Source organism: Corythoichthys intestinalis, chromosome 10, assembly GCF_030265065.1.
Source record: "Corythoichthys intestinalis isolate RoL2023-P3 chromosome 10, ASM3026506v1, whole genome shotgun sequence".
Classification (NCBI taxonomy): domain Eukaryota; kingdom Metazoa; phylum Chordata; class Actinopteri; order Syngnathiformes; family Syngnathidae; genus Corythoichthys; species Corythoichthys intestinalis.
In genome coordinates, this window is record NC_080404.1 from 57,836,372 (window position 1) to 57,859,269 (window position 22,898).

Consider the following 22,898-nt stretch of genomic DNA (forward strand, 5'->3'; position numbering starts at 1 on the left):
TTTCGCCGCTTGTGAAAGGGTCTAACGAAGCGGAGGTGCCGACCTGTGACCACCCGGTTGCTCTTTGGACTCGCGTAAATGTTTGGCAGCTTCACTTTTGTCTGGGAGAATGGAGAGGAAGTTCCTAGATTTGTTCCAATTGTGCAAAGGAGTACGCCAAGTAAAATTGTTAATAAAGTTGCATTACTAGACAGGGGTTTATTAACTTATCATTTAAGACTTTATAAATAAACATGACTTGATGCGCTTTCTGTTCAATGATTACAGAAATTTCTATCAGTGTGGATTTTGAAAGGATTAAAAGCAGGGCCGAGAACGAAAAGTGGTATTTGCCATGTGGCAAAATGGATTGTGCCATGTGGCTTTTTTTTTTTTTTTTTTTTTTTTTTTTGCATTGTGGCAAGATGTATTTTGACATGTGGCATTGTTTATTTTTTATTTATTTATTTTTGATACGTGGCTTTTTTTTTGGGGAGGGGGGTTATATAGCATTTTTGCAGGCCATGCACGTTAATGCCATTTTTTTTTCTTGCCATGTGGCAAAATGGATTTTGCTATGTGGCAGTTTTTTGTCTTTTTCTATTTGGCATTTTATTGCCATGTCGCAAAATTGATTTTGACATCTGGCAATGTTTTTCCATGTGGCAAAATCTGTTTTGACACATAGCATTGTTGTTGTTGTTTTTTTTTTTTTGTTAGTATGTGGCTTTTTTGGGGAGGGCGGTATATAGCGTTTTTGCCATATACACCAAAAAATGCCACAAACAAACAAAAAAAAAAAAAACATATTCCACAGACCAAATTTAATTTTGCCACATTTCAAAATAAATTTTCTGCCACATGGCAAAAAAAATGCCACATGGCAAAATCCATTTTCCCACATGGCAATAAAGATGCCACATGGCAAAAAATGCCACTTGGAAAAATCCATTTTCCCACATATAAAGCATTTTTGCCATATACCCCCAAAAAAATGCCACATACGAAAAAAAAAAAAACATTCTACAGTCCAAAATAAATTTTGCTGCCACATGGCAAAATCAATTTTCCCACATTGCAAAAAAATACCACATGGCAATATCGATTTTACCACCTGGCAAATACCACTTTTGGATCTCGCTGTCTCTCTGAATTAATATGAATGAGGAGAAGCATGTTATTAATTTCAAGTTTTCTAATACTCTTGATTATTTTTAGGGCCCGAGCACCGAGTGGTGCGAGAGCCCTAGCAGTTCCTTAGTATATGGACGGTACAATTCTGTCTGCTTCCCCCACAGATACATTTGCCAGCAAGGTGGCCGCCATCCAGGATCAGTATGCAGACGCCTCCATTGGCAACGTGACCGGCTCCAATGCTGTCAATGTGTTCCTGGGCATCGGGGTGAGTACTTTTCATTGAGAAATATTTTCATTCAGCCCATTTCTCGAAAACCCCAGCTTTGAAGACCTTCCCATTCAAAAGGTCACTCGACGCAGAAGGATGTTTGATTAGCAGTCATGTGTTCATCAGACGTAGCGACTAGCAGACAGTTGGACCCGAGTCACAGGGACTCTGACTCGAGTCGACTCGAATCGCAAATGTGATGACTCGAAACTCGACTCGGACTTAAAGAAAAAAAAACGCAGACCCGGACTTGACTAGCTTGAGGTCGGAGGGTCCGAGACTCAACTCGATTTGTAAGGCAATCATGAGACTCGACTTGTAACAATGACTTGAGCCTCGACAAACTGTCTCAAAAAACTTGGTTCCTTTTGCCAGTGATCTCCTTGGAACACCTTCATGATAGTATATTCCCTGTGGACTATACTACATAGTTTTGTTATGTTTTTTACATTGACAGAAAGATTTCCCTCAAAGATAAACCTAAGTGCTTTGTAGGTAGTCTGGGGAACAACGGTGAAGGCCTTCACTAAGCTGTGACTCGACTCGACAACATTTTGACTCATCACGAGTCGTCTTTTCAACCTTGTGACTCGACTCGACATGACCTGAAGACTCCACTCGACTGTACTCTGCACAACCTTATGACAAAATAACTTCGTGACTCGACTGAACTTACTTGTGACTCGGATCATAGTGACCCGTGCATTTGTTTGGTGACTAGAACTAAAATCTAAACCTATGTGCTTTGTGAGTGGGTTGGGGAACAATGCAGAAGGCCTTTACTAACCTTTTGACTCGACACGACTTGTCTTTACAACTTTGTGACTCGGCTTGACTCGACTCTGCATAACCTTATAACTCGACCTGACTTGAGTCGACATAACCTCCTGACTTGACTTGACTTGCCCACAACAGGTAAGACTCGGTACTTACTTGTGACTCGGATCAACATCACTCAATTGTCTGCAATTGACTGGCAACTAGAACCCAAATCTAAACCTGAGTGCTTTGTGGGTGGGCTGGGGAACAATGGTGAAGTTCTTGACTAATCTGCGACTTGACTCGACAACAATTTGTCTTGACACGACTCGTCTTTATAACGTTATGACTCGGCTTGACTCGACTCTGCATAACCTTATGACTCGACTTGGCTTACTCACAACAGATAAGACTCGGGACTTACTACTGACTCGGATCATGGCGACTTGTGCAATTGTCTGCAGACTATAACCTTCATTAAGCTGTGACCTGACTTGACTCGACAACCTTTTGACCTTTTGACACGAGTCGTCTTTACAACCTTGTGACTCGACATGACCTCAAGACTCGACTCTACCCTGCTTAACATTATGACTCGACTCGACTTGACTCGACATAGGCTCCTGACTCGATTCAACTTGACTCGACATAACTTCTTGACTTGACTTGCCCACAACAGGTATGACTCTGTACTTACTTGTTAATCGGATCAACATGACTCATGCAACTGTCTGGCAACTACAACCCAAATCTCTACCTGAGTGCTTTGTGGGTTGGCTGGGAACAATGGTGAAGTTCCTGACTAATCTGAGACTTCACTTGACTCAACAACAATTTGACTTGACACGACTCGTCTTTATAACATTATGACTCGGCTTGACTCGACTCTGCATAACCTTTTGACACGACTTGGCTTGCACACAACAGGTAAGACTTGGGACTTACTAGTGACTCGGATCATGGTGACTCGTTCAATTGTCTGGAGACTACAACCTTCACTAAGCTGTGACCAGACTTGACTCGACAACCTTGTGACTCGAAATGACCTCAAGACTCAACTCTACTCTGCATAACATTATGACTCGACTTGACATAAGCTCGTGACTCGATTCAACTTGACTCGACATAACCTCTTGACTCGACTTGCCTTCAACAGGTAAGACTCGGGACGTGTAACTCGGATAGTAGTTACTCGTGCAATTGTCTGGCGACTAGCACCTTCACTACGCTGTGACTCGACAACCTTTAAACTTGACACGAGGCGGCTTTACAAAGTTGCGACTCGACTCGACATAACCTCAAGACTAGACTCGACTCTACTCTGCATAACCTTATCACTCGACTCGGCTTGCCCCGACCTAACCTTGTGACTCAACAACAGGTAAGACTTGGTATTTACTTGTGACTCGGATCATAGTGACTCCTGCAATCGTCTGGCGATTTGAACCCAAATCTAAACCTGAGTGCACTGTGGGTGGGCTAGAGAACAATGGGGAAGTCCTTGATGAACCTGTGACTCGACTTGACTTGACTCAACAACAATTTGACACAACACATCTTTACAAACCTTGTGACTCGGCTCAACTCCACATGACCTCAAGACTCAACTCGACATAACCTTATGACTCGACTCGACTTGCCCACAACAGGTAAGACTCTGGACTTATTTGTGACTCGAATCATAATGACTCGTGCAATTGTCTTGCGATTAGAACCTAAATCTAAATATGAGTGCTCTGTGAGTGGGCTTGAGAACAATGGTGAAGGCCTTGACTAACCTGTGACTCGAAAACCTTTTGACTTGATGTGACTCGTCTTTACAACCTTGTGACTCTGCTCGACTCCATGTGACCTCAAGACTCGACTCAACATAACCTCATGACTCGACTTGACTTCTTATAACCTTATGACTCGACTCGACATAACCTCGTGACTCGACTCGGCTTGCTCACAACAGATAAGTCTCGGGACTTACTTGTGACTCGGATCATAGTGATTCGTGCAATTGTCTGGCAACTAGAACCCAAATCTAAACCTGAGTGCTCCATTGGTTGGCTGGGGAACAATGGTGAAGGCCTTGACTAACCTATGACTTGACTTGATTCGACAACAATTTCACTTGACACGACTCATCTTTACAACGTTGTGACTCGGCTTGACTTGACTCAACATAACCTCGTGACTCGACTCATCTTGACTCGACACAACCTTGTGACTCAACAACAGGTAAGACTCGAGACTTACTTGTGACTCGAATCGTAGTGACTCGTGCAATTGTCTTGCGACTAGAACCTAAATCTAAACATGAGTGCTCTGTGAGTGGGCTTGAGAACAATGGTGAAGGCCTTGACTAACCTGTGTCTCAACAACCTTTTGACTTGACATGACTCGTCTTTACAACCTTGTGGCTCCTTTCCATATGACCTCAAGACTCGACTCGACAAAACCTCATGACTCGACTCGACTTGCCCACAACAGCTAAGCCTCGGGACTTACTTGTGACTCGGGTCATAGTGACTTATGTAATTGTCTGGCGACTAGAACCCAAATCTAAAGCTTTGCGTGTTGTCGTCAGGTGGCGTGGTCCATTGCGGCCATCTACCACCAGAGCAACAATAACCAGTTCCGGGTGGACCCGGGCAAGCTGGCCTTCTCCGTCACGCTCTTCACCATCTTTGCCTTCATCTGCGTCGCCATGCTGATGTACCGGCGGCGGCCGGAGATCGGCGGCGAGCTGGGCGGGCCGCGGACTGCCAAGGCCCTGACCACCATGCTCTTCGTCAGCCTGTGGCTCCTGTACATCCTGTTCTCCTCACTGGAGGCCTACTGCCACATCCAAGGCTTCTAGATTGGCCCGAAAGCAGGGAATTTCGGGGTTTAAACGCAATCGTATCCACGCCATTGCGTTCTGAAACACGCGGAGGAACTCTTTGAATGCATTTCCTGACTTGACTTAAAACAAAAGCCACTCATAAAAAAATAAAATGGTCTGAATTTCCGCGTCGGTAGAGTTCGCACACCAGGTAGACTTCGGAAACAACCCGGACTGGTTATGTTTGTGAGTCCTTGCATGTGCGGACCACACTGACGAAACAACCAGAGGAGATCCAGTTTGCGCGTGTGGACTGGACATGACTGCTGCTTAGCTACTCAAGTACTGAGTAGTGGAGTACTGTGAAAACAACAAAATCTCGCCTCTTTGGGTATATTTTTTTTGCCGCGTGAGACTGAAACGCTTTCGTTAAGTATCCGATCTATTTTTGTTTTTTTTTTCTGTTTTTGAGCGGTCGTCCCCCGAGTTGTAAATAAAGCCGAGCTTACTCGCGAGTTTTTCGGGCGGCTCGTCACGAATGTTTTTCCCGGTCGCGCTCTCCTGGACGTTGCTTTATACTGTAGAAAGGGGGTTATGAAAACGCGTGCTTATACCTTTAATAAGGCCTTCGTCTGGTTAGACAAAATGGCCACCGTACCGTTTAAAACTGTTAGAGTATTATGAGTGCATATATATATATATATATAAATATAAATATATAGATTAATTTTATGTGTTTTCCACCGATGTAGATGTACGAAAAAAATGAAGGTACCACCCTCTGTGAAACCTCATTTTCTGACGCCTCGCTCCCATTTTATATGTCTTAAACCACACCCCCATCCGACCCTCCAACCGAATGATCTATGGACCAATCCGAATCCTTAAGGGCTGACCTACATTGCTCCTGAAACCTCACTCGTAGTTCCATCTTCAGCGTCCACATGGAAACCGGACAATATGTAAGATTAACATGGACAGCCCATCCAATCTGATTTTCACTTTTTGAGGTGAAAAGTGCTGTTTTTCTCTGTCTTTTGGGTGTTTTCACCCAAAAAATAAGTATTCCGAGACCTGGGAACTGTTTCATTTGAAGGGAAACGGGCATCATTTGTGATTTTTTTTTTAAGTCCATGTAGAGTAAAAACATAAAAATTGGCTGCCATTGCCGGCGATATATGATTCCAACGAATGTTCATTCATGATGGATCGGACATTTATCGTCGACAATGGCGCTGGAACATAATTCATCATCGCTGTCGAATTTAAATGTATAAAAAAAAAAATGTACTCAGCCACGTTAAGGAGAATCCCTCTATCGAACTTGTCGTGCACACACTTGTGGCCAACAACAAGGACCTCTGACAGTTTGCGAATTCCAGTTATCGTTCGCTGCCTGCTCCTCCTGGTCAAAGCGGATCTGACGTCGACACTGGAACATAATCATTTTCGGATAGCTCCTCCCAGTTTTAGCTGAATTGGAGGTTTATTGCTGTCAATGGCAGCCAAGCCTCGCCAATTTTGAATGTATTTTAAGCGGAAGTGTTAACTAGAATCCCCCAATCGTACATGTCAAGCACACACTTGCAGCCAACAGTGAGCAGCTCTAGTATGGCGCTAGAACAGTCTCATAATGAATGCGCGCACATTTTCCATGTACACACACATCTGACACGCTATTGTTCTCGACGTGTATTTGACGTCGCTGAAATTTTGCCTGACCCTGGAATGACTGAATTTACCTGATCTCATCCCCGACCCAGAGAGGACACGCCACCCTTTACCGACTGAGGATCCTGGTCTTGGATATGGAGGTGCTGATCTTTATCCTTACAGCTTCACACTCAGCTGCAAACTGCTCCAGTGAGAGTTTGAGATTGCGCATTGATAAAGCCAATCGTGCAACATCATCCGCAAAAAGCAGAGATACAATGCTGATGCCACCAAAGTGGAACCCCTCAATGCTTCGGCTACACCTAGAAATTCTGTCAATAAAAGTTATGAACAGAATTGGTGACAAAGGGCAACCTTGTTGGTGTCCAACCCTCACTGGGAGTGAATTTGACTTACTACTGGCAATGCTAACTAAACTCTGACACCAGTTGTGCAGGGACCGAACAGCCCTTTCCAAGGGGCTCGGTAACCCGTACTCCCGAAGCTCCCACCAGAGGACTCCCCGAGGGATACGGTCGAACGCCTTCTCCAAATCCACAAAACACATGTAGACCAGTTGGGCGAACTCCCATGCACCCTCGACGACCCTGCCGAGGTTGTAGAGCTGGCCCACTGTTCCACAGTCGGGACGAAAACCACACTGCTCCTCCTGAATCTGAGATTCGACCTCCAGACAGACCCTCCTCTCCAGCACCCCTGAATAGACTACCAGGAAGGCTGAGGAATCAATTTATAATTGGAACACACCCTCATAACGACATAACGTTACTAAGTAGCTAAAGTTATAGCAAGCTAGATATACATCCTGTGGGTTTTCTCGTTTTTAAGTTGCGAGTTGTAGCATTTCGCCTCGATTATAATAATGGTCTCTGGTGAGAGTTGGAGATTGCGGCTTGATAAAGCCAACAGCACCACATCATGCAATGCTGATGCCACCAAACCGGAAGCCCTCAGTGCTTCGGCTGCGCTTAGAAATTCTGTCTATAAAAGTTATGATCAGAATCACTGACAAAGGGCCACCTTGAGTCCAACCCTCACTGGGAATGAATTCAACTTACTGCTGTCAATGCGGACCAAACCCTGACACCGGTCATGCAGGGACCAAACAGCCTTTAACAAGGGGCTCTGTACCCCCTACGCCCGCATCTTGATCAGAGGGTGTGTTTCAACTATGGAGGGATCACACTCCTCAGCCTCCCAAGTAAAGTCTATTCAGGGATCCTGGGGAGGACGGTCCATTGGGAAGTCGAATCTCAGATTCAGGAGATGCAGTGTGGTTTTCTTCCAGGCCGTGGAACAGTGGACCAGCTCTACACCCTCGGCAGGGCTCCCCGAGGGACACAGTCGAATGCCTTCTCCAAATCTACAAAACACTTGTAGACCGGTTGGGCAACCCTCGAGGGCCCTGCCGACGGTGTAGAGCTGGTCCACTGTTCCACGGCCGGGACAGAAACCGAACTGCTACTTCTGAACCCGAGATTCCACTTCCTGACGAACCCTCCTCTCCAGGTGGTCCCCCTTTGTTAAAGCGGGGGACGACCACCATGGTCTGCCAATCCAGAGGCACTGTCCCCGATATACCCGCGAGGCGTGTCGGCCACGACAGTCCCACAACATCCAGAGCCTTTTGGAACTCCGGGCGGATGTCATCCACCCTCGGGGCCCTGCCAGCGAGGAGCTTTCCAACCACCTCCGTGAGTTCGACCCCAGAGATAGGAGAGCCCACTTCGGAGTCACCAGACTCTGCTTCTTCAAAGGAGTCGGTGGAATTGAAAAGGCCTTCAAAGTATTCTCCCCACCGACTCCCAACATCTTGAGTCGAGGTCAGCAGTACCCCATCTCGCTATCCAACTGTAATAACAACAATAATAACAATAATCTCAGCCCGACTTTTGCATGATGCACGACTTTATTTTCCCCCCGTTTGGAGTTCTCCTTGAAGGCCTTCGAGTGGCAGTTTACCCCTGTTTTTGTCAAAGGGAAATATTTCTATGCGAATATTTGCTGTCCAAGCGACCGTACAAGGGTTTTTCTAGCCGAAGGGGGTCTTTTCTTAAAAAATGAAATCATGAATAAATTAAAAAAAAAAAAAAAAAAAAAAATTCACCTTCTTAAGAGCTTGTGGAAAACTAATCACGTAAAAACTTTCTATGTATTTGTCTCTTCACTGGCATGGAGCTGAAGGTTTATACACTGTAAAAAGTTGTGCTTATCCACCGTCACTTTTTAAGTAACTTCAACTCTGTTAGCTAGCGCCACGTGGTTGGATTTACTGAAAACGTGTACGCTTGCCCAATTTGTTTGAGCGCAGGAATGAAAAGCTTGTAGTCGCGTATACGTAGACGTTCGCATCAAATTAGGTAGCTAGCCTTCGTATTTTCACGGGGAATGAACTCCTTTCGCTATTGTTGTTGACAATTCTGCCGGGGCTAACGCTGCGTTCCAGAACACTGGGAAATTTCATTCGTCGACAAATTTCAGGAAACGAGAACAAAGAAATATTTGTGGATTAAACGTGAACTTATTTCCCAAAACGGTTTCCCGGTATAGGCAAATGCAGCATTAGCCCGATTAGCATTGATGCTAGCTGGGCATGAATGGACAATTTCTTTTGTTCTTTTCAATGAAGGAAAAAGATTTGCACTGACTTTGTGGCTTCTGTGAAACAGCTACTGCTAAAATGTTTTTCTTTTGTTGAAGTTGCTTACAATGTAAACAACCACGTTGTACAAAGAAGAAGACGAAGAAAAAAAAATCGACTAAACGACGCGATTTACCTCCTGGTTACCTTCCTGACTAATTGAGCGACGGACCAAAGGACAGAAAGAGGAACCGGGACGACGGCGTGAAATGAAAGGAAGCGGACAGAATGAAGTTACAGCCATATATCGTTGATTTGTGGGTCAGCGAGCATCCGTGTGTATCGTCCTGGTGTCTTATCTGTCCTCGATCGCTTTTGTCTATCTGCATCGATCATTTTCGGGAATGTCAACGTGCTACTTGTGGACACAGTGCATGAATGCTAACGTGTGTGTACATAGTAGAATTATAGAGAATCGTATACCATCGTCCTAATTAAAAACAAAAAAATGGTCCGAATGCTGTACAGATTCAGGTTTTCTCTTCATTTTCATCATTTGAAACATTTGGGGGGGAGTGACTTGTATTTGACGTCAAAGACAAAGGTAATGACATGCAGGAGATTAAAGTTGTATATTTACAGGAGTGTATTGCTGCCACCCAAAAAAAAGTGCAGTATCACGATTTTTACATGACAGTCATCACGTTTTTACATTAAAATTATCACATTACTTCATGAAAGTATACTGTTTTCATATGATAATTATCACGGTTTCACCTGATAGTATCATGTTTTTACATGATAGTGATCACATTTTAATACGATAATGATCACGGTTTTACATAATTATGTTTTCACATGATAATTATGTTTTAACATGATAATTATCAAGTTACATGATAAGTATCATGTTTTTACGTACTATCATGTTTTAAATGATATTATCACATATTTCATGATAATTATCACATTTATAAATGATAGTATCCTGTTTTTACATGTTATCACGTTTTTACCTGATTGTATCACGTTTTTAACATGATAATGATGGCATTTTACATGATAATATCACGTTTTTACATGATAATTATCAGGTTCTAACATGATAATGATCAAGTTTTTACATGATAATGATGACATATTTACCTGATGATTATCAGGTTTAAAAATGATAATTTAGCAAGTTTTTACATAAGCATCATGTTTTACATGATACTATCATGTTTTAAATGATACTCCCACATATTACATGATAATTATCAGGTTTTTGCATGACGTTTTTAAATGAAATATCACGCTTTTACATGGTAGTTATCATGTATTTATGTAATTATCGCATTTTAACATAAGTATCACGTTTTCACATGATAATTATCACGTTTTCACATGATATTCACATGTATTTATATGATAATGATCACAGTTGAACATAATTCTCATGTTTTTTCATGCTAATTAACACGTTTTTACATGATTTAAACGATTTCACATGATAATGATCAGATTTTTACATTATAAATATCAAGTTTTACATGATACTCTCACGTTTCACATGATAGTTATCACGTTGTTACATGATTGTATCATGTTTTTACATCATTTTACGTTTTACATCATAAGGTTTTTGCATATATCAGTTTTTTACATGATAGTATCACTTTTTTTACATGATAATTATCACGTTTTTATCTGATAAGCATCGTTTTTACATGATACTATCACATTTTACATGATAATGATCAGGTATTTCCATGATACCATCACATATTTACATGACTTATCATGTTTTTATATGATACGCTCATGTCAAAATCTGATACTGGATTATTATTATTTTGTGTGTATGTGTGTGTGTGGCAGCAATACACATCCGTACATGTTATTCAGATGATTTTTTTTTTTTTTTTTTTTTTTTTAAATGTTTAAAAAGTATTGCATATTTTATCATAGCAAAAATTCGATTACAAATAACACTGATCTTGCTAAAATTTGTGATTTACGATTGCGGCAACTTGGTCACTGTTTTTTTTCTCATACAATTACCACTTGGGAGATTTTTTTTTTCTTAAGAATGCACGATTCATCTTAAAATGTATCATTGTAATCTTTGAAATATAATTTGATTCAAGTTAAATCACAATGTACACAGTTGCCTAAGTATAATTCATTCTTCTCAAATGACAACTCCATCCATGATTAAAAAATTTCCCATTTATCATAAGACTCTTTGGTTGCCATTGGTGGTACTAGACGTCCAATGCATTTTGGCAAATTTGTATTGGACGTCTATCTTTGTCAATGGCAGTGAAACATAATCACTCCATGCTGACCGGTCCTGTCCAAATAGATTTGTTATTGATCACTTTCAACGGCAGTTAATGTTGAAAATGTATGTTCTTCATTTCTCCGTCCATTTTACATCTTGAAAATATACAACTTAAGTCTCCATGTGTAGTTTTTTTTTGTTTGTTTTTTTGCTCTTTTCAATGTGGTCCTCACTCTCCTTTCACATATTTCTGTATTGTTTGTGTCCTTTAAAAAAAGATGGGAGGTGAAAAGGCAATATCTGCTGTTGCGGAAAGAGAACAATAGCTAATCAAAAGCTTATTTTGTCAAGAAAGAAATACTATTGTGTATATACTGTACAGTGTTATTAAGACAGAATAAGCGCAGGAGAACTTATTTATTGTTGCAAATGACATACAGTCCAGTTTATTGCCTTTTAGGAGCCATTGCAAGTATTTCCAACTTTCTTAGTTTTCCACGTCGGACATTTCAAACAGGAATTTTCCTCTGCTCTTGCTGTCATTCCCATCATGCTTTGCGCCTTCTGTTTTCCTCCCACACTTTGGCCCTTTTATTCACGCTTGGTCAAATTGAGATTTTTTTCCCCAGTGTGTTCATGTGTTTTTGTTTTCTGTTAAATGATTATTATTATTTGTCAGAGACCAACGGGGAAGTTATTTGTGTGTGTGTCTGTGTGCGTGTGCGTTTGTTGCCACTAACTGTGACTGCTCTCCATGGTACTTCTGATCAAAATCCAATAAAATAAAGTTTGGGATACCCTGTTTCAGAGACACTATGACTTTTGTGTTTTATTATTAGCAGTGTTGTCGCAGGTTACTTGGGCAAAGTAATTTAATTACAGATTATGCTGCAAAAAAGTAAGCTAGTTAAATAATTAAGTTACTTTTCAAAGTAATTTATAGGTTTCTCATAGACTTTACTATCAGTTGACGGGGCTCGGGGCCGATACATAGGGGGCTTATTTTCAAAAACTAAAAATATTTTCAAAGCCAAAGCCGCTAGCAACCTAAAATCAAAACAAGCACTTCCTTTAGACATATGTCTCCATGAGCAGCGGCATTAAAAAAAAAAATTAAGTTGTTGTTGTTTAAGTTGAAAAACTTAAAATGGCTATAAAGTTTTCACATTTTTACGCTAGATGCACACAAAAAAAAAATCACCAAATGCAGAGATAATCACCTATATTTTCAGGATCAATAGCAATATTTAACATATCGTAGGAGTTTTTGACCAAAATAGCAACTTAATTTTTATTTACTGCAAGTTTTCAACAGCTAATAAATTGGGTTGTTCCGATCATGTTTTTTTGCTCCCGATCCGATCTCGATCGTTTTAGTTTGAGTAACTGCCAATCCCGATATTTCCCGATCCAATTGTTTTTTGTTTTTTTTGGCTCCCGATTCAATTCCAATCATTCCCGATAATTTTTCCCGATCATATACATTTTGGCAATGCATTAAGGAAAAAATGAATAAAACTCGGACTAATATATACATTCAACATACAGTACATAAGTATTGTATTTGTTTATTATGACAATAAATCCTCAAGATGGCATTTACATTATTAACATTCTTTCTGTGAGAGGGATCCACCGATAGAAAGACTTGTGACTTTGTATATTGTGACTAAATATTGCCATCTAGTGTATTTGTTGAGCTTTCAGTAAATGATACTGTAGCCATGCCCAAATGCGTGATGGGAAGTGCAACCATGACTGTGCGTAGTGCTACCAATTGATATATCTTTTGTGCGTTGGGAAATAACATAGGGTGTTAAGAAAAAGATCAATTGTAACCTTGCTTTCCCACATTGCTTCCCACGATATTTCTAACCGTAGGGAGTGGGATTGTAAGGCTTTAGTCAATTAAAAAAAGGCACCAAAGGCTGCCAAAATTCACTCTACTCATTTTACGTTGCCTTTTAGCTCTCTATATAGGTAAAACGGCGCCATTACAGATTGAGCGCGACAATGCGTGAGTGGGTCGTGCAGCGCATGCATTAATTGCATTAAGTATTTTAACGTGATACATTTTGTAAAAAATTTAATTACCGCCTTTATCGGGATAAATTTGATAACCCTACCTTAAGCCTAAACTAAAGACTGGATGAGTGTAACATATTATGTCTCTAACGTTAAATGCAATTAGAAAACGATTTAATTAAAAAATATATATTTATATATATTAAAAAAAGGCATGTCCGATATTTTTTTGCCGATTCCGATACTTTGAAAATGACGTGATCGGACCCGATCATTACTCAATTTTCACATCAGATGCTTAATACTTATGGAGAGCATTCAGAATCATCTTAATTTAGGCAACAAAAGCAAAATTAGCATTTTTCTATATACAATCATATTTAGGTTGAATTCCGCTATTGTGTAGAGATACTAAATCCAACATGGCAGCCGTGACAAAGCAAAGAGCTTTTTAAGTTGAAAGTTCCTTCAAATAAATGCTTCAATCACCAAATTTCTATAGATATGAACATTAAAAAAGTATTATTTGTTAAAAGCAAAGAACTGGCAGTTATCGTTCATTTTTACATAAATATTTCAAGCAAAAGTTACGGTATTGTGTAATCCAACATTCTGGCTGTCACAAGACGAGCTTTTTAAGTTGAAAATTCATGTAAATAAATGCTTAAATCGCGGAATTTCTATAGATGTAACTAATTTTATCCATTGAATTTTTTTTCATGTTTCAAAGTGTGCATGGTGCTATTTAATATAATAATTACCTTGAATCCTATACCAAATCACTTTTTAGACACTTCTGCCTGCTTGTATGCAGTAAAACGTTCATCCTATTTCCACCTAAATCCGGCGTTAGAACACAGCGTGTTTTCCAGTTTGTCACAGTGAAAGCCAACTCAACGTTCTGCCTGGGTTGGCCACCTACAGAAAGGAGTGGCGCAATGTCTGGAGGAGCCGTCTTGTCAACTGATGGTGAAGTTTATGGGTTACTTTTTACTAATGTTTCTCCCTTTGCTGCCTTAACATAAGAATGACGACAGAAAAATGTCATCGCATGTAATTGACTTTCCAATAATTGAATTTAACTCTTTAGCACCTGGGCCTAATTTATCCGTATTTGCATGCCTTTGATGTTGCCTTTATTTATATTTCAAATAAATGTTCACAATGGCCTGGTTGGGTCCCTTTTTTCAGGACACCATAACCTTCATGTCCAAACTGTTGTTCTTTAATGACAAATTATAATCAACTTTATATATATATTATAATTAAATTTTAGACCCAAAAGACTACAATCGACATTTTAGACCCAAAAACGACGAGAACAATTTTTTTTGGGGGGGGGGGGGGGGGTCAAAATTTGTAATATTGAGAACCAAACATACTCAACGAAACATTTTGATTGATTTACCTTGTTTGGATAAACATTCAACAGAAAAAAAATGAGGCTGAATTCAACAGAAACAGCAGGTATGGTCATTGGTGTTTTTTTTTTTTTTTCTTTCTACATACTATGGTCAAAACAGGTTATACACTACTGGCCAAAAGTATTGGCATCCCTGCAATTATATCAGCAAATGCTCAATTTCTCCCAGAAAATGATTGCAATTACAAATGCTTTGATAATAATATCTTCATTTATTTTGCTTGCAATGAAAAAACACAAAAGAGAATGAAAAAAAAAAAAAAAAAGTTATCATTTTTTGCACAAAACTCCAAAAATGGGCTGGACAAAAGTTTTGGCACCCTTTGAAAAATCATATGATAATTTGTGTAATTAACAGCACCTGTTACTTAGCTGTGGCACAGGTGGAAGTGTCATGGTTTGGGGATGCTTTGCTGCAGCAGGACCTGGACAGCTCACCATCATAGAATCCACAATGAATTCCATTGTGTATCAGAGGGTGCTTGAGGAACATATGAAAATTATTAAAGCTGAAGCAAAACTGGACCCTGCAACATGACAATGACCCAAAACATGCCAGGTGTTAAAGGGTACAGTGACACTATTTTAAAATGATATATCGATTCTTAGTGAGAGCATATCAATAACCTTTTGGGCTAAAAAAAAAAAAAAAAAGACCTTTTCGATATATTGTCCCACCCCAAGTCATAAAATAAACATAATGCCCACTCTACCCAATATGGCAATGTTTTTGTTATACTTATTTTCCAAATAGGAGTGTCATAATGCAGAATCACAATGGATAATACTCCTGTATCTCCCGTCACAGTGTGCAACTCTACCAGCTGTCGGTTCAGCACTTGTGGGGGAAAAAAAGTCATTTTCTTTTGCTGCTTTCATGTGAGATTGGTGTGCCGGCCAGCTGGCCGGCACGAGCCAAGCGACTGCTTTTGGCACGGGAAGTGGATTTCTATAGATAGCGGCGTCGCTACAAGATGCGCAGGGATCCAAGAGGCAGGTGAAGATCAAGCTGCATCTGCTCGGATGCCCACGCATACATTTGGAAGGAGAGAGATGATGATGATGATGGAAAATCCTAGCAAAACAAGTTTGTGCTTTTTTGAACGACTGAGCAGAAAATTGAACTACTGTACTGGTACTATAGGGGGGAAAAAAGTATTATTACATAGGGTAAAGTGGTATGAAAAAGTATCTGAACGTTTTGGAATTTCTCACATTTCTGTGTAAAATCACCATCAAATTCGATCTTAACTTTGTCAAAATAACACAGATGAAAAAACAGTGTCCGCTTTAACTAAAACCACCCAAATATTTATAGCTCTTCATATTTTAATGAGGATAGCATGCAAACAATGACATAACGGGGAAAACTACGTAAGTGAATCATCACATTTCATATTTTCTGATAGGGTTTGGGTTTGCGAATATTAAACGAGCAACAATGTTTTTTTAGACAGCAGTGGCTTCCTCTGTGGAGGCCTCCCATCAACACCATTCTTGGCCGTTAGGGGTGGGACAAAATATGTAAATGGTGATATATCGTGATACGTTGTATACCGATATGCTCCTGCCAAGAATCAGGATATTTTTTTTAAAAAGGTGTCAATGTTTGAAAGAAAAATAATAATAAATTAAATAAATAAATAAAAAGAACCAACAAGTTGTTATCAAAATCTTCCACCATAATACAACTCCTAGCAAAAAGTATGCAATCACCGGTCTCGGACAAGCACTCACTCAGACATTTTATCACGTAGAACAAACTCAGAAAAAAAGCTTGAAAAGATAATCAATAGTTCAAATGTGCAGTTCTTTAGCATTCAGAAACACTAAAATAAATTAATAAAAAACATTGTGGTGGTCAGTAAATGTTACTTTTATAGGGCAAGTGCAGGGAAATATATCTGGAATCACTCCATTCTGAGGGAAAACATATGGAATCATGAGAAACAAACATAGAAATAACAATCAAAACACATCTTTGGTATTTAGTAGCACCACCACCTCTGGCTTTTATGACAGCTTGCAGTCTCTGAGGCATGGACTTGATGAGTATTCTTCATCAATTTGGTGCCAACTCTCTTTGATTGCAGTTGCCGGTGGGAGCCTTACTGTGGACTATTTTTTTCCATTTCCACCACAGGTTATCAACAGGGTTGGGATCAGGGCTATTTGCAGGCCATGACACTGACTGGATGAGTCTTTCTCCAAGGAATGCTTTAATAGTTTTAGCTCTGTGGCATGATGCATTGTCATCTTGGAAAATGACAAACATATTTTCAATTGAAGGGATAAGAAAGCTGTCTAAATTTTCAATGTAAACTTGTGCATTTATTGAATCACTTATCAGTGATTGGGGACACATCTGACTACAATTGTTTGGTAAAAAATGTTTTCAATTGCTCTGTAAGTCTTCTTTGGCAGAGGGTTCACTTACTTATTTTTCTCCCTTCTGTCGTTTGCATGCTATCCTCATTAAAATATGAAAACCTATAAAAGTTTGGGTAGCTTTAGTTAAAGCAGACACTTTTTTCATCTGAGTGATTTTGACAAATATCAGATCACATTTGATGATTTTATGCAGAAATGTGAAAAAAAAATCCCACAGGTTCAGATACTTTTTCATGCACTTTATGTACATGTACCTTTGCTGAGTGCTACAACATACATCAAAATTTAAGACCCAGATATGAAAATTCAATACTTTTTCAAGACTTTTTAAGGTCCACATTCATAAATTCAATACTTTTAAGACTTTTTCAGACCCAGCGGGAGCCCTGTGAACAAAACTTGTTTTTCATTGAGAGTAAAATGGGGACGAGGGCAGACCCTTGTGGAACACCTCCAATTAGGTGCAGTCACAGAAACAAAACGCCTCGATTCGGGAGCAAGAAAATACATTTCTCTGTATTTCTAGCTCTCCTATAAAATTGCGGCCAGATTTTAGTGGGTTTGTACCTGTCAGATATCCACATGAAATTGACATGTGGAGCACCTCCCTGTAGAACATGAGTGTTAGTGCTAGCACAGGGGTGGGGGGATTCTATTATAAAGTCCGCTCACATGTCTGGCACATTTTGTAATTCCAGCCTCGTTCAGAGGGCAGAAGAAAAATCGACTCTGGAGACGAGGAAATGTGTTGCGAGGCATATTCGTGTCCAGACAGTGGAGTGACGCATCAGCTATTTTTTTTTCTTTTACGTCTTACCTCTGGAAGGAGCAGGTGTCACCAAAGTGCTATGGAGTAAGTGTCAAGGATGAATCAATCAGCAATACTTGTACTAGCAGTACTAAAAACTGGAAAATATAAAGTCATAAATACATCGGATTTAGGCCATGTCTACACATCGCAGGGTTTTTAAAACCGAGGATCCTGCCCTCATACACTGCTGGCCAAAAGTATTGGCAACCCTGCAATTCTGTCAGATCATGCTCAATTTCTCCCAGAAAATGATTGCAATTACAAATGCTTTGGTAGTAATATCGTCATTTATTATGCTTGCAATGAAAAAAACACAAAAGGGAATGTAAAAAAAAAAAAAAATGAAAACATGATCGTTTTACACAAAACTCCAAAAATGGGTCGGACAAAAGTATTGGCACCCTGAGCCTAATACTTGGTAGTGCAACCTTTAGACAAAATATTAGTGATGGGTCCAGGGAGACTAATGCGCTGGCGCGCGCACCGAGCTCATGGAGCAACCCCTGCGTCGGTGCGCGTATCGCTACAAGAAAATCACGTGACCGATGCATGAACTCATTGAACTGTGTCAACACAGTCATGACGCGGCAAACTGGTTCAAAAGGAAGAGCGTCTGTCAACGCGATGGAGCTGCTGAAACAATCCACATCTCACGGTTACTTCCTCGTTGTCTACATGCTGTGTGAATGGACGTAACACAGGGAAAACGCACTTGTTATCTTCCATTCAAAATACAATTAATTTTAAGGTAACTCTTAGTTTATTAGTGTGACGGTTACACGCGGGTCCGTCATTTGCGGTGCGTGAAAGTATCTCTTTTGATCCCTTCAAGATTATCTGATTGCATGTAACCTGCTAGAATAGTGGTCAGAGCATTCGCCTTTTGTCCTCGATGCGTCGTACGCGCAGATACGAGTCCTGGTCTGAACGTGCTGAACGGATCGCGTCGCACGGCGCGGCTCTATGAACACCGAAAATTTTATTAACGTTATTTTTTTGGCAGGTGAAATGTCGCATTTGTACTTTCAACCTGTCATATACAAACAGTAGCCACCTCCTCAATGCTGAAGCATTATTGGGCCAAGCATGAGAATGAAGTTTGTGATAAATACAGGTAAAGAGCCATTCCTTCACTTTCCCACAGTAGCTTTTTTGGTAATTTATTAGAAATCGGTAATCAAGATATAATTTATTTATTTATCCACTTCAATTTTTTTTCTGATGGGCTATGGTAGCACTTAGATGACGAAGTGGGGAGTCATGGAGGCAATGCAACTGTAGATGAAATTGCAAGAGTGCAACGATGCATGGCTGAGCCGAACATGGCACGCAATACAGATTTTCTTCAATATTGGAGGAGCCAAAGGACATCTTATCCAAATCTCTTTCAACTGGCTAAGAAATTCTTGTGCATGGTGGCATCGTTGGTTCCATGTGAGTGTGTGTTGTCTACAGCAGGTGAAATTGCTTGTTTAAAAATAAATAAATAAAAAGGAACCAACTAAATTTTAAATATTAAAAAAAAAAAACTATGTTTTTGAATAAAATTTTATCAGAACAAAAAGTCCACAAGCATCCTCATGCACCCATTCATTATTACTTGCATTTTCACATGATAATATATATGTTCACATGATTTAAAGATATGGAATAATGCAATATGAATGCAAATACTTAAATGATTTGATTTTACTATGTCGTCAATTCAGTGTCAGTCTGTCAAGTGGGTTGCCTGTAGGGATTTTTTATGTCCAGCAGGTGTTAGTATTCAATGACACAGTATCCACACTGTGTCAACACAGTGTGTCACTGGGTCGACACGCTTCATGAGGTCTCACGGACCCATCACTACAAAATATGTCAGGGAAACGCGGGCAGGCAGGTGGACCCAAATGCAGGAAAAGGGAGATGAGGGAGATGAATGGTGCAAAACTGATTTAATGAAAGCCAACAAAAAACAATGTACAAAACAAAGGCTGTGGTGATCCCAAGAAAGCACAGAGGCAAACAAAATTGTCACTAACAAAAGACTGGTTTTCAAAAAACTTACTTGGAACATGAGGGCTTGGATAGACATCGACTTTGACATTGACATAGACAATGACGCAACAAGGAGTGAAAAGAAAATGGGAGCTTATGTACACATACGCAGAAAAGGGGTAACAAGACAACGAGGAACAGCTGGGCAACACATGAGGATGCAGGTTGGAGCAGGAACAACAGGTGAAATCAAAGGGCAATCACAGGGTCAAGTCACACTCGGAGAAAACCAAAACAAAACCTAACAAAATAACTGCAAACAACCGCTTCCGGTATCCATCAATGAGTTTCTGCTGGAATTTTAGACCATTCTTCTTTGGCCAACTGCTCCAGGTCTCTGAGATTTGAAGGGTGCCATTTTCACATCCTTACACAGGTGTTTAATGGGATTTAGGTCTGGCCACATTAGAAGTCGCCAGTGCTTTCTCTCAAAGCATTTTCTAGTGCTTTTTGAAGTGTGTTTTAGGTCATTGTCCTGCTGGAAGGTCCAAGACCTATTATTATGTGATGCCTTAACATTAGCACATTATGCCTTTGTGATGTATTATTGCTTCTGTGACCTAGATTGTAACAACTTCTATTGTTTTTCACCTTGGGTCCCATAGTTAGGAGGGAATCTCAAGAGATAACTTGTTTTGCACCATAGTACGCGCTTGAGTCCCGTAGTTAGGAGGGAGTCTCACGAGATAAATTACATAAACATTCGACTTTAACCGCTGGGAGCCTCAACTGGGGGGGAATCTCATACCCTTGCGGGGGGGGGGGTCTCACGAGTTCGGGTGGTGCGTTTTCGTGGGGGCAGGGAGTGGCCACCCGTGTCCCCGCGTCAGACGTACCTATAAGAGTCGGGAGATTCCCCCAACTCCCCGGAAGTCTGCCAGAGGATTACGTACGGGTCGCTTGGCTTTGTTCCTTAGCCGCTTTGCCGGAGCGTTTGGCTCCCCGCTCATTTGTCAACGGTAAGCGCTTTTCATTGCTAAGGAACATTTAGTTGTGCTGTAACGGTAACGCGGGGATTCTGGGATTGATAAACTAGATCTAACATCATCGTTGCCACTTGTTATGTCTGTTTGGATACCTGTTGCTTGCTCTTGTGGGATTGTAATCTATAAATCTCATTTATTCTGAGTTTTTTAATCAATAAACATCATCTATTGAGCAAAAGGGTGCTGATTGCTGACTCACCGCGAACCCGGAAATTTTAGAAAACATTAGGAGACACAGCTTTCTCACACTGGGCCCTACATTATTTGTTGGTAGTCTTCAGACTTCATAATGCCATGCACACGGTCAAGCAGTACAGTGCCAGAGGCAGCAAAGCAACCCCAAAACATCAGGGAACCTCCGCCGTGTTTGACTGTCGGGACCGAGTTCTTTTCTTTGAAGGCCTTATTTTATTCCTTGTAAACTCTATGTTGATGCCTTTTCTTAAAAAGCTTTACTTTTGTCTCATCTGACCAGAGAACATTCTTCCAAAATGTTTTTGACTTCCTCAGATAAGTTTTGGCAAACTCCAGCCTGTCTCTGGGTCAGAAGTGGGGTCTTCCTGGGTATCCTACCATAGAGTCCCTTTCCATTCAGACGCCAATGGATAGTACGGGTTAACACTGTTGTACCCTCGGGACAGCTTGATCATGTTTGGATGTTAGTATCCACCATCTGCACAATGTTTTGTTGAAATCTCTCGTCAATTCTTCTTTTCCATCCACATCTAGGGAGGTTAGCCAAAGTGCCGTGGGCTTTACACTTATTGATGACAATGCGCAAGGTAGACACAGGAACATTCAGGTCTTTGGAGATGGACTTGTAGCTTTGAGATTGCCCATGCTTCCTCAATTTTGCTTCTCAAGTCCTCACACAGTTCTTTGGTCTTCTTTCTCTCCCCCATGCTCAATATAGTACACACAAGGACACAGGACAGACGTTGAGTCAATATTAATCCATTTTAACTGGCTGCAAGTGTGATTTAGTTATTGCCAACACCTGTAATGTTCTAAAAGTAAGTAGCAGGTGCTGTTCATTACACAGGTTAGAGAAGCATCACATGATTTTTCAAAGGGTGCCATTTTTGGAGTTTTCTGTAAAATGATCATGATTTTTTTTTTTTTTTTTTCCATTCTCTTTTGTGTTTTGTCATTGCACACAAAATCAATGAAGATATTACTACCAAAGCACTTGTAATTGCAATCATTTTCTGGGATAAATTGAGCATTATCTGACAGAATTGCAAGGGTGCCAATACTTTTGGCCAGCAGTGTATGCCTAATCCATTGTGAACTGGGAGCAACCTGTCATAGTTTGAGTTAAGTTTGTTAGGATTTTACCTTAGTTTTTCTTGTCAATGTGATTACCCATTGTTTTCACCTGTTGTAGCCTGCTCCTTGTGTCTTGCCAATCCGCTGCCTCTTGTATCAACCACCTGTGTCTAATTGTCTTGTAACCCCATATCTGTATTTAAGTTCCCATGTGTTGTCTGTTCTTCTTCTAGTTGACAGGGATATTGGTGTGTTAAGGGGCACAGGCCAAAGTTAATTCGGCCAGAATGCAGTCGTTCATAAATAATGTATTATTTCTGTGCGGCCTGGTAGCAAATGCGCTACGGACCGGTTGGGGACCCCTAATTTAGACTGTCATAGTGCTGATTCGGGCTGCATCTGGTGCAGTGACATTAAGCGGGTGTGATTCCATTGCGGATCTGGCTAGCTGAGGCTGGATCCGGCACGCAGTCGCCT

General features: G+C 40.5%; 1 protein-coding gene across 4 annotated transcripts in view; it reads left to right on the forward strand.

Moving 5' to 3' along the window:
* The window catches only part of slc8a1b (solute carrier family 8 member 1b), a 250,123-nt gene extending 237,821 nt beyond the window's left edge, over window positions 1-12,302 (forward strand). For all 4 annotated transcript variants that reach the window (XM_057848307.1, XM_057848308.1, XM_057848309.1 and 1 more), the window contains 2 exons: window positions 1,278-1,381; window positions 4,719-12,302. In XM_057848307.1, the coding sequence (XP_057704290.1) occupies window positions 1,278-1,381; window positions 4,719-4,991 (377 nt within the window). In that variant the 3' untranslated portion in view covers window positions 4,992-12,302. The remainder of the gene's footprint in view (window positions 1-1,277; window positions 1,382-4,718) is intronic.
* The last annotated feature ends 10,596 nt before the right edge of the window (window positions 12,303-22,898 follow it).